Source organism: Rhinoraja longicauda, chromosome 5 (genome assembly GCF_053455715.1).
Source record: "Rhinoraja longicauda isolate Sanriku21f chromosome 5, sRhiLon1.1, whole genome shotgun sequence".
Classification (NCBI taxonomy): Eukaryota; Metazoa; Chordata; class Chondrichthyes; order Rajiformes; family Arhynchobatidae; genus Rhinoraja; species Rhinoraja longicauda.
In genome coordinates, this window is record NC_135957.1 from 40,709,461 (window position 1) to 40,722,911 (window position 13,451).

General features: G+C 40.8%; 1 protein-coding gene across 1 annotated transcript; it reads right to left on the reverse strand.

Moving 5' to 3' along the window:
- Window positions 1-4,642: 4,642 nt before the first annotated feature.
- LOC144593909 (uncharacterized) lies at window positions 4,643-13,184 on the reverse strand. Its single transcript, XM_078400041.1, is given in 20 exon segments — window positions 4,643-4,764; window positions 4,843-4,938; window positions 5,006-5,313; window positions 5,388-5,577; window positions 5,722-5,849; window positions 5,921-5,997; window positions 6,085-6,251; window positions 6,328-6,445; window positions 6,522-6,908; window positions 7,591-7,805; window positions 8,103-8,256; window positions 8,817-9,031; window positions 9,423-9,519; window positions 9,634-9,801; window positions 10,423-10,503; window positions 10,584-10,721; window positions 11,207-11,331; window positions 12,735-12,827; window positions 12,923-12,975; window positions 13,063-13,184. Coding segments are annotated over 20 exon segments (3,006 nt in total). The 5' UTR covers window positions 13,137-13,184.
- Window positions 13,185-13,451: the final 267 nt, after the last annotated feature.

A 13,451-nucleotide genomic window follows, 5' to 3' on the forward strand; every position in this document is an offset into this window, starting at 1 on the left:
CAGTAATGGCATAGGCTCTTCATTTAATATGGCATGACCTTTTACTAAGTCTAAGACAAACTGAACAGATTCATAAAGTCAGAGAGCCAAACAGCGAGGAAACGGCCCCTTCGGCCCATCCCGACCAAGATATCCCATCTTCTAGTCGCACCGTCCACGTATGTCCTATATACTCCTCTAAACCTTTCCTCTTCATGTATCTGTCCAAATGTCTTTTAAGTGTTGTTGTAGTACATGCCTCAATTTCCTCATCTGGCAGCTTGATCTATCCCCCCATCATCCTTTGTGTTAGGGAATGATAAAACACTCAATACCGTCCGCCAGCCGTTGACTGAATGAGACAGGCGTTGACAGAAGGCAAACTGCAACCTAGAAGTCAGGAACAGATCCATCTGCACCTCCATCCAAAGAGATATGGATGTCTAGGGTCATAGAGTGATACAGCGTGGGAAACAGGCCCTTCGGCCCAACTTGCGCACACCAGCCAACAAGTCCCAGCCACACTAGTCCCACCTGCATGTGCTTAGTCCACATCCTTCCAAACCTGTGCTTCTTAAATGTTGGGATAGTCCCCAGCCGCAACATCCTCATCTGCCAGCTTGTTCCATGCACCCACCTTTTGTGTGAAAATGTTACCCCTCAAATTCCTATTAAACCTTTTCCCCTTCAACTTGAACCTATGTCCTCTGGTCCTAGATTCCACTACCCTGGGCAAGAGACTGTGCATCTACCCGAGCTATTCCTCTCATGATTGTGTACACCTCTAAGATCACCATCATCCTCTTGCGCTCCAAGGAATAGAGACCCAGCCTACTCAACTTCTCCCTATAGCTCACACCCTCTAGTCCGGGCAACATCCTCATAAATCTTCTCTGAATCCGTTCGCTTGACAATATTTTTCCCAAAACATGGTGCCCAGAACTGAACACAATATTCCAAATGCGGTCTCACCAACATCTTATACAACTGCAACATGACCTCCCAACTTCTATACTCTGACTGATGAAGGCCAATGTGCCAAAAGCCTTTTTGACCACCTTATCTAACTATGACTCGACCTTCAAGGAACCATGCACCTGCACTCGTAGATCCCCCTGCTCTACAATACTCCCCAGAGGCCTACCATTCACTGTATAGGTCCTGCCCTTGTTAGATACCCCAAAATGCAACACCTCCAGCATCTGGGATTATCTCTATATAATCAATTTTTTATTGCCACTTTTATGACATTTCTGATCCCGGGTCCTGTTTTACCCACATGATTTCAGTTGAATGAGAACTACAGGCGTTTCTTTTCAATTCCAATTAACATTTTGTATTACTTTATCCCTATCATCTTGTTGAGCAATTAAAACTTTTCTCCCCTTTCTCTTCGTGGATAATTTCAGGCAGGAGCTGTGCGTGTATGTGGGGTGGGAAGGGGAGGGGTCGGTTTTACTGTCTTTGCGACCTATTTTTTGCATTTGATTTACGACTTGCTGAGTTGGCCATGTTCATAGCTGCATTGCTGGGAAAAAAAATCAAAAAAACAGATGAAAGCCAACTTTACAAAAACATTAGGTGAACTACTGGAATCATCATTACTACAGCCTTCTAAGCTGTTCATAATTCATTGACTGTAGATCCCAGTCGTTGTTCGGTATTTGTTATTGCCCTTGTTGCAGAAGGCTATGCTTTATGTTAAAGAGGGAATTGAGAAAATAAGTAATATTGCATCCCCTAAATTAAGATTTCCCCCTGGAGTTTAACAGAGATGAGAATATCTCTAAGCTTTAGGGCTGGCTACGGTTAATTTAAGCAAGGCATATTCCATTTTTAATTTCAATTGGAATATTCATAAACTTTGCAACATCAAGTTCCATTAAGACTAGTCACAATCTTGTCATATGATGTGATCCTGAGAATGGTTTTCAATCATAAATCCTTCCACCATCAAGGGCATCTACTCCCTCCTCAGCTCACTCAGCACTGAAGCATTCACTGCTGTTCATCTCTTCCAGACTCCAGCATTCTGATGAGGATGCAATGGGTTAATTAACAAATCCCCTGCCCATCCACATATTGACCTTTTTGTCTTGGACCTCTTCCATTGCCAGATTGAGGCCACATAAACTGGAGGAACAGTGCCTCATTTTGCTTGTGTAGCTTACAACCCAGTGGTATAAACACTGAATTATCCAACTTTAGGTAACCAACTAACCTCCACCCTGGACTTGGACCAATTGCTCAATTCACCCTTCATATCATTCCGTCTTCTGACTTCACAACCCACAATACTTCTATTCTCATCTTGTACCTGGTGTCTTTAGCCTGATATCATAACTATATCAAACTCATGTTCTGGAGATTGTAAAAGCAGAACTTACTGTATACTATTAATAATTTAGAGAAGTAGAATGTGCATTTCAAGCAACTCTATGCAACTGCACAAAGACAACCAGGAATATGAAAGTATTTATTTCACAAAATGCTGGAGTAACTCAGGTCAGGCAGCATCGCAGGAGAGAACCTCATATTTCGCTTGGGCAGCTTGCAGCCCAGCGGTATGAACATTGACTTCTCCAACTTTACATAGTTCCTCAGTTCCTCTGTCCCTCTCTTCCCCTCCTCCCTCCATCTTCCTGTCTCCACCTATATCCTTCCTTTGCCCCACCCCCGACATCTGTCTGAAGAAGGGTCTCGACCCGAAACGTCACCCATTCCTTCTCTCGAGAAAAATGACCTGCTGAGTTACTCCAGCATTTTGTGAAATAAATACCTTCGATTTGTATCACCATCTGCAGTTATTTTCTTACACTACATGAATAGGAAAGTGGTGACAGAAGCTCCGATTTCTCATGTTGGCAGCTTCTTGTGGAACTGCCAATATTTACATCTATAGGTAATTATGCCAAATTCAGGAAATCAGGAAGTTGGAGATTTAAAAGGTAAACAGTGGGCCACATTGCATTAGTTGCATGATCTACCAATAACCTAGATGTATTTTGCAATACTAAGGATTAGTAGGATTGCAATACTGGATGATCAGCCATGATCACAATGAATGGTGGTACTGACTCAAAGGGCTGAATGGCCTCCTACTGCACCTATTTTCTATGTAATGCAGTTTAATGATTGGGTATAGTCAAATTAAAAACCTGGCTTACAGCAAGCCTCTGGCAGTAGAGAGATCTTACTGAGCAAACAAGCCTTCAATGTTAAAGTGTTCATCCATTGTTGCATAATGTTACCTCGGGGCCAATTGCTGCAACTGGGTTATGACAGATGCATTCTGCAGCCCAAATTTAAAGGATACTTTGATTTTGTTTCCCTTTAAACTTATCCCCCACTAGGCAATATGGAGAAAGTGGCAAAAACAGAATTGATTTAACAAGTGCCTTTGCTCAATTGTCCATGCAATTATCTCAATATGACATGACCCAGAAATTTATCACATGACTTATCCAGGAAGCTTTAAATAAGTAACCTCTTGCCCAGAACTGGTGTCAAATGAAACTGGAGTATACAAGCTCAGGGAGACAGTTATTTATCAAATTAAAGCAACAAGTGGTGAGAAGATTTAAGTTTGTGCAGTGCCCAATTATGTGGATAGCCATTTTGAAATTGGGCAGCCTGCTTCTGAAACAGACTAATCTGTCCCATTAAATTAGGCCAAGGTTTACAAATGCAATAGGGCATTGCAAACCTTGAAATCTGCAAGTAATGGACAAGGCAGACCCAGGGATATAACAAAATAATTTAGGAATGTGGATGATCAGCTTGACCACAATAAATGGTGGTGCTGGCTCAAAGGGCCAAATGGTCCTGCACCTATTTTCTATGTTTCTAAGATAGCAGAATATGGCCACCAAGGTTATGCAATACCAAATGAGGCACCGTCAGTAATAGGAATTGAGTCCAAAGGGTCTCTACCTGAAATGACACTCATTCTTTCTCTCTAGAGATGTTGCCTGTCCAACTGAGTTACTCCAGCATTTGTGTCTATCAATAGAAATTAATAGTTGAGCTTGAAAGTTTATTGGAATTAGCATACATGACAAAATGGTACTTTAGTTCAGTGGTTCAATTGTACTTTAGTTCAGGATAGTGGCACCTCAATTTTGATTAAATAAAATATCCACATAAACACCAAGCCAGATGCAAAAGGCAATAGCCAGAGGACTAGGCATTGACATTATGCTATGGTTAATAAATATTAGGGAGGCCAATTTACAGCTCTATCAAGCTCAGACATCACCAAAAACAAGCCAAAGAGGCTGCTAATATGAGGCTGCAGGGTTAAATAGTAAGAGAATTTATTAAACTTGGGGGTGTTTAGGTCAAAGCACTTTCTATGTTATGCTCAGTCGGTCGTTGAACAGGTCCAAATTAGGAAACGCAGCGCTGTTCTAGCTTGCATTCCCAAGCTACATGTATTCCTGCTTTGCCCTCAACCTAATTTCACTATTTTTAAACTCCATTGATACCATTTGCAATGCTGAGTGCGTGTGAATTGAAAGCATTTTGGCCATAAAAAAGATCAATGGAAGATTAAGTCTTTCACAAACCCAAAAGTTCAAGAAAATGAATTACCTTCACAGCGAACTTGCACTCAAAGGCAACTGAAGACTCAGGAAATAAACATTTCAATTAAGAGCTTGTTTTAATCAGAGTCACTACTTTTTTCACATGCATGACCAACAATTCCAAGTACAATTGAACCAACAATAATTGTTGCACCTCCAATCAGCAGCACTGGCCAGGAATAAGATTCCATTTGGGCATCTGTGGGTTAGGTGAAAATTAACAATTACAATTTAGAAAATTATGTTACCTTGTAATAGTGCAAGAATGCTACCTCACCTCTCATATCATGCTCCACATTTGGAAATGTTGCTATGAGCACTGCTCCTGACGATACAGATCCCTCCAAATGGTGCACTCCATCTGCACTCCGACCTGCAATTACACCATGATCAGCACCAAACCACAAGCCACAAACCACCTTGCGATATTGTTAACTTACCCATTCGCTGTTTTCTTGGCATACATTTACCAGGACAGAGTAACTCGTTAATTGGGTCCTTCTTGCACAAGACTACACTGCAATGAAAGTACACCTGAGGGAGGAAAATATTAGTGAGACACAGCACACTGGGTTGGAGCATAATGTGGATAGCAATTCTCACCTCTCCCAACAAGGCATCAAGATCTCCCAAGGTGAAAGCAAACATCTTCACTTCAAATCTTTTCACATGGCTAGGATACCTCACCCTCTCATTCCTCACAACATGATGGAAGATGGTCACTTTCAGATCAGCTTCATATTCACAGCTGTAAATAAAATAAATTAGTTCCTGCTAATTATTCATTACCAACTACCCATCATCAGAAATGGTCACACTTGCCTTTGGACAATGATGGGCCACTGTGGAATACTGTCTCTTTCTGGTGAGGCAGTTGCCCAGCAGGATTGCAAGAACAACTCAATTTGTGGATCTTCATTGTGCAACAGTTGCACTTCAAAGTAGAGGGGGACAGCCAGATACTTCATTACTGGATACTCATCTTCCTTGTACAAGGTTGCATAGGATTCATCTGCAAATTCAAAGGAAAATGTGGGTAGGTATCCAAAATTAAGTTGGGCTGGGGGGGAGGGGGGGGGCGGGAGTCATAAATCCCACTGATCACTATTGAAAATCAGGTCATTATAAAGACTGAAAATAAACCAAGGAGTTTTACCTTTGGCGAGTTGCATATCCAAGATGATGGGGCCAAACCCAGGTACAACAACTGGCAGAGGATTAATTTGGTGTTCAAACTGAAGATGCAGAGAATCATTTATGGGGTAACGACAAGATATTGCAAGTCTAGGAGAAGAAATTATGTATCATTTATTCATACACATGGAATAAGGCAAACCCATTTAAATCATTCTTACTGAAATGTTGGCTCCTTAGTTGATTTGGCACCCATGTACACTACTTCATTCTCATAGATAATGTAATCTTTCTCAAACTAAGAAAGAAAAAAATGTTCAGATATTAAATGGTTGTCCAGGACTTCCTGCAGACTCCACATGCCATTCAGACACCCATTGTTTACCCTTCTGGTTGTTCCACAGGAATCCACAGAAAATTCAAAGACTGCTTGGAACTTGCTTTCCTTTGGCTTGCAAGTGCGGTCTTTCAGCATGATTTTGCTAGTATCCATTCTCAACTGTCTTCCAAGTTTCACAGCAGTAATCACAATCCAGCCATTTGGGAAGCATCCTGAAAAGGGAAGAAAAGTCATCACCAAGACAATGATGCAATGCAGCTATTATTTGAGGGAAAGCCAAAAGCTTACTTATGAAGTCAGCAGTAGGAAAGCTGCAGGAAAGAGAAAAGTTCATCAGCACCTCCAAGGTTTTATTATCCCTGAGTTGGAAGTCAAATCTGCTTCGAAGGTCTTTGTGGTCAATTGCCTGTAATGAAATAGCAATTAATTAATTTTGAATCCATTCTAATAATTGCCAGATACCATTTGTCAAAACAACATACCTCATGGACAACTTCAGGTGAATCAGGTGGAACAGTGATTGTTAAATGAGTACCATTCTCCCTCATGATATACCCATCATGTTCAGAGTGTAGAGAGAGTTGCATGTTTCCAATGAAAGGGATCCAATACCGATCCAAGGTTCCATGTGTAATCAGTAATGTCACATTTTCTTGGTCACAAAAGCCACTTGCCACTGGAAGTACTGGAGGAGGAAAGAGTTTCTTAATCACAGTCAGGAGAATCATCTCATATACAAGAAGTCAAAACTCACCTATTTTGTGCTTGTATATTAATTGAGCAACATGGGTGAATATTTCATCCTCTGGCATCACAGCCAAGGTGTAGATGATGTCAAGGGTATATTGTTCAACACCATCTCCTATATACTAAAAGATCACAATGCAGAAACTTAGTAACTAGTCAGTCTATATGGGAACATTTTAGTCTTCCATAGAACACAAATACTGCACAGGAACAGACCCTTAAGCCCAGTGTACTGAACAAGATGCCAAGCTAAACTAATCTCATTTGCCTGCACATCCATGTGCACATCTTAAAGCCTCCAACTTCTATTCTATCTACTTTCTCCATCTCCCACAGTAGCATGTTCCAGGCACCCATCATTAAAAACCTACTCTATACAACTCTTCCAGTTATGCCTCTGGCTTGGTCTTTGACATTTCTACCCCGAGAAAATGGTTCTGCATTGCCTATGTATGCCCCATTCAAGACTCCCTCAGCCCCTGGTATTCCAGAGAAAACAATCAAAATCCACCCAAACTCCTTATAGCTAATGGCCTTTAATCCAGGCAGTATTCTGACAAATTTCTCTATACCCTCTATCTTCTTGTAATGGGCAACCAGAACTGTACATATTACTTGAATACAGCCCAACTAAAATCCTAGACAGCTGTCTCACAAGTTGCCAACTCTTTTACTCAATAGTCTGACCCATGGTAAGCATAGAATATGCTTTTACCAATCTTCTGGCTTGCTACTTTCAAGGAGCTGTGGAAGTTTCCTATGTACATTAATGCAATTAAAGGTCTTTTTATTAACTGTACTTACCTTCCTATCAACGACTGGAGATTCCATTGGAACTTCAAGAACAAAGATTCTAGTAAGGGTTGTCTCATTTGGGGCAGTTGCATTGTAAATATCAAATAACTGGTTTGATTCATCCACAGAAAAAGACTGAGAACCCAGAGTGAGTTTGTGCAGTTTCACATCAGGAAGAAAATTGCCCAATGATACATTGAATAGCCATTGTTCAACCTCAGTATCTGAATGAGAAAAGTAGAATTGGAGACATGGTCAAATAATTTCACCAATTGATATATACACCTTTGGAGCCTTCAGGCCCCAATCTGCACTTAGATTCTGGATGCTTGCCATATTTATAGATATCACACCACAGATGTAGAATTTTAATCTAGTCACTAATCAACTGGATAAGATGTGATAAAAGGGACAGGTTATTCATCCACAACATTAAGTGCAAGCATCATCCACCCTCCAAGCTTGAATACCTCACTTTCTCCCATGTAGATGTTAACAAATCATTTCACCACGATACCTACCATCAGTGAGAACTGGAGGCTTAGGAATAAAGGGAGTGGTGGCTGGATGTATCACATTCATTTTATTCTGATCCCAGGTTTCATCTTTCCACGTATGTTCCAAAAATAGATTAATGCTATACTTGATGCCATACTGACCACCTACCACATGGCTCTGAAAGATAATAGTTCAAATATTAGAATTAAGCCGTTTCCAAGCTCAATCCACCAAAACATCCCAGCCATTAATTGGCCATCTTTTCCAATTACCGGTTGAAGCAGCATTTATTTGCATTTTCAGCTACTTTGCAATCTAGCAACTGAATTTAGTAGTGAGTACACAGATGAGAAAGCAGCACCAATTCTTCTTAATACATTTAGTTCATAGCCAAAACAGGATGCAGAAATTATGCACATTGGTTTGGGCCTTCAAATGATAGTTATCCCTTGGAGAATCCAAGAATGTGCACAGACATCAGCATACTAATTCACATATTGCTTTGAATCAAAAGACATCTTGGACATAGAGTATCCAAGATAACATAATTGGTTGGCTTGCTGTCATGCAGTTTATTTACCCAACCCGTTTGTTTCAGGATAAAATTTTGCAATGGTGCTCAAGAAATCAAACTTGCATTAATCTTGAAATGACTCACATTGAAATGTACTTTATTGGCCAAAGCTCCTACGATACTTCTGGATATGCACTTCAGAAAACAGCCAAATTCAACCAACCTTGTAATATCCATCCTGTGCTCCAATTGGAACCTTTATAGCAAGAGCAGTGTCATTTTTATCCAAAGAATAATTTCTTTCTGCCATTGTTTCTGGATCCAGTTTAATACCATTTACTCCCATTGAGACGTTGCGAGGAACTGCACTGGTCACAATTGGCACAAATATTCTTGGCAGTGTCCAAATGATTAGATTATCTACAAATGAAATGCCATCTAGGAAGGAAAAAGACATGACAAATGGATTCCATGGCAGTAAATTACCTCTGAAAAATAATCAAAACCAGAAATCTTACAAAAAGGTGTTGTTCAGAAGGTAATCCTTAGAAAACTAATAAAACAATGAAATACTTAAAGCAACACCCACAGCGATGAGTCTCTCCAAATGTTACTTGACCAGCATGCCAGTTTAATTTCAGAATTTACCATTGACAAGATTGCCTTTGGACTGAGAAAAGGGCTCATTGGTACATAATGATTTAATGCCATATGCAAAAATATACATATTAACCAAGGCATCTGCTCACCATTTCCAATATCAGTTTTGCACAACCCAAAACATTATGGTGGGAGAATGCAGAGTAGCAATGTGCTATTCATTCCTTACCTAGAGGACAAGCCATTGCAGTATCAATTAGTAGAATCATCCAATTTTGCCTATAGAAGCTAGTTGATCTGATTACAGATAAGGGGATACCATGGACCTAAATGGAAAAGGAAGACAATCAAAATTCATATGAAAAATTATAGAAAGAGATGGTGCATTACCCTCCATCCAATCCACTAAGCATGCCAGTTGCAAGTATTAGTAAACTCACCATGACTACTTCAGCTTCTTTTGTATGATATGGAGCACGGAACAAAATACGAGATTCAGTGGTGTTGATTCCATAGTCTAACTGGTGTACTTCTTTCACAGACATCCTCCTTTTGCCACTTAAAGTGTGAAATATCACTTGCCATATTCCACTTTGTGCATTAACCACCTGATGATAGATGATAAAGACCAAAGAATTGATCAATTTGCTCATATAAAAAGATTAGTACTAGCCAATGTCAGTGGTGGCTCCCTTGTAAATGCAAGTGTCTGGATCCAAGTTGAGATCAAGATTCAAACTAACTTGGACAAAAATAGCTGGAATGTCCAATACAAAAAAGAAAATTGAGTGCCAACAGAAGTGTAATAGATCTAGGCAAAAGCAAATTGTGTGCGCTACAGGAAACAAGCTTGGTTTTAAGATTTGGTGCTCCTAATGACCTTTGCATGCTTCGTCAAGAAAATGGTGACGCTTCCGATTGAAAGTAGATTTGAATTTTAAATTTAACACGTGCCTGAAAATGAAGTTTTAACATCATTTGCATTTCTTTGAAAATTATACCCTAGGGTGCATTTTCTATGGAATGGCAGTTGTTCAAACTTAAAACCAGAGATGCTCCTTGCATTTTATTTGGTAGTGCTGAAATCCACAGGTGCAAGTGCCTGTAGATTCTAGAACAATGTAGAAGGTCAAAGTGCAGATTTTATTTTATGCAAATCATGTAGATGCAAACTGTAGACTAATAGATTTCATTCCAATATTTCCAAGGCAGTCATGGGAGAAACCTACTTCTGGAAATGCCAAAGCCCAATCTTCAGCATCTTGAGCGTAATCCTCCTCAATGGTTGGTATATTTCTTTGTACAGAAACCTGTGCACAAGCAATAGCAACACAGAGTTAGTATATTTTCAATAATCATTTTTGACTATTTGTTAGTCTGGACAAATTACCTGCATGTAATTTTCTTCACAAAAAATTTCCCTTCCAGCAAATGAGTATATACAAGATAAGGTTTCAATATATGTTGAAGCTCCTGTGCCAATTTCAGACACTTGTATTTGTATTGAGATATTGAACTGCTTATCATTCTGCAAAAACAAAATAGAAGTGTGCAAGTTGCACCAGAATAGGTTGCATGTTTAAAAGGTCATCCTGCATAACATTTGGATACAGCAACATGAAGCACACAGGACTAAAACAATGGAAACGATTCTCTATTCCCATAGAATGTTAATTCTTCCCCTTCCACCTCAATTTTGCACTTTGCATTTTCATCCTCATCCTGTGACAGCTGAAGTCAAATTACAGGTAGCATGTAGCACCATTCCCAGTTTCTTCAATTCCAAGAGAATACCAATAAAAGTGATGAATGTAGATGGCTATTTAGGTTATAACAAGAATCATTTCTCTAGTTTCTTTCGGCCTCGATAATGGTCTCTAATCAACTATCTTCATTAGCAATTAGTGTCTCGTTATTGAAGATGAAACCTTGAGATTTGCATCTCACCACCTACATTTGTAGGAAGACATTTCATTGGTTTCTGCAAGTTTAATCATACCAGGAGCTACTTACCAGAATTTGCACACCACAGCTGAGGACAGAAGCACGGAACTCAACATGCCAGTGATTTACTGCTATTGTGTAACCACACTGTGATGCAAATCTTGGAGTAACAGCAAAGATATAACCCGATTGATCTGAAAGCAAAAGTAACTAGATTAAGTTTGGGCCATTCACGTTAGTAAACAATTTGCAGGATTTAAAAAACACCCAAGGAAAACCTCAATTTTCCATCACTAATGTGATTTGCTCCAATTGTCTATAAAACCAGGCTCAATGCCTGAGAGTTGAAAAATATAGATGAACCAAATAAAGTAATACTAGTGAATCATACACAAAGCATGTATTGGATCTAAACTCACCTCCATGTTGTCCACAACATGTCCATTTGGTGGAATGGGAGAAACAGGCATGCAAGACAGCATTACTGCACAAATACCCACAGGATGCAAAGTCCATTAGTCAAACCTTAGAGCAATAGTTCCCCATGAGAAACAGTTCAAATGGGCATAGGTTGGAGGGGTATGGATCAAAGGGGCTGTTTCCAGGCTGTGTGATATGGAATCTAACCCCTTCTCAGTTATCTCACATTAATACCAAAGTGTTTGGCTGGCTCAGCGTTATATACAATTCATTGATCTATTCCAATAGTCTAGTTTATCACCATTTGTACTGAGGTACAGTGAAGCACTTCCTTTGCAATAAGACATCTGCTGATTGTGCGCCCTCTGCCCACTTCATCCCACCCCCATCATAGTCAGTTAATATTATTGGTCAACACATTATTCAGAATTATTTTCCTAAAAAATACCAAGTTTTCAAAAATTAATAACCGATCCATTTCTACTGGCAGCAAACGACCTCAAGCACGTCAAGACTTCATTTTTAGTGTTTCATAATATATTTGTATTCCTCGTTTCCTTACAACCAAGTGGTCATTTAGTCCTTCATAGACGAGAAGTGTAATCTCGTCTTAACCTCATTGTCCAACACGTCCCCCCCCCCCAACCAATTTATTTCCCTGCGACCTATCCTATCGGGCTAGAAGATTACATGGCGAAGGCAATTGTTTGAGTTATCGTAGACTAACTAGATAGGCCAAATAACTTGCTCCATGGCAAAGAGTACCCTCATTGACCGTTCCGCCACTTCTCCACACTGTAGACAATTTAAACCAGCCAATTAGTTTAATCACCTCCATTTGGTGGGCGCGTTGAAACGAAGAAACCGGAGAAAACGACAAACTTCACACAGACAACACTAGAGGTTAGAATCGAACCCGCATTACTGAAAGGTTTTCCAAGCCAAATGCACTCCAACAGCACTTCTCTGCTGCCCGAACAACATTTTGCATTAAATACAAGTGAAAACGTTAAACTCCAGATTAACTACACAATGACAATAAAATGGCACTAACTACAGGTTAAGGTAAGGAGCCGGCAGACGGTGGAGATGGATCACGAGCTAGCTTGCACAGTTTGTGTTGCAAGAACGGAGTAGCGCTGAGTGAAAGCGTGGCTCCAGTTAGCGGAAAACTCACCGACGACGTTAATCTGCCACTGTTTCCCAGCGAGAAAGTGCTTGTCTAGTCCGACCCAAAATTCACTGTCCCGGCATTCAGTCTTCACAAAGCCTGTAGGAGACGTACAAAACACTGGAGTGTTAAGCGGACTGACCCGGCGCCTACCCTCCCTCCCTCCCTCCCGCCCTCGTCACCCGGACACTGACCTGCAGGCGCACTTTGCATCCCGCTGTCAGGAGCTGCAGCGACCAAAACTAATCTGTAAAACAAACGAGCGCCCATCAGCTGGACGGCAAACCCCGGGGCTGCTCCCAAACCCTGTCTCCTGCGCATTGCAAAAACTCACCCAAATGTCAGCAGTACGTGCGCCATGGTCCAGAGGTCGCCCGCCCGGGCGGTGACCGTCTTGTGCTGTTGCATCGTCCCCGTTTGCAAGAGGCAGAGCGTGAACCAGCTGTGAGTAGAGGCAGAGCGTGAACCCGCTGTGAGTGGAAGCAGCGGGAGGGCGCGCGCTATTTATCCGGGCCCGGGACAGGCTGACTTGCTCACCTGGCGCTGATTGCAGCCGGCCACGTGACCCGCGCCCAGGTGATGGGGCGAAAATGAATCAAACTGGGGGTTAGGATTGACCATAAAAACACCGCCACTGGAGTTGTTTGCTCATAGTTCCGGCAGTGCTTCCACACCTAAAAATATATATATATATAAATAAATATAAATTCCTTAAATAGAATC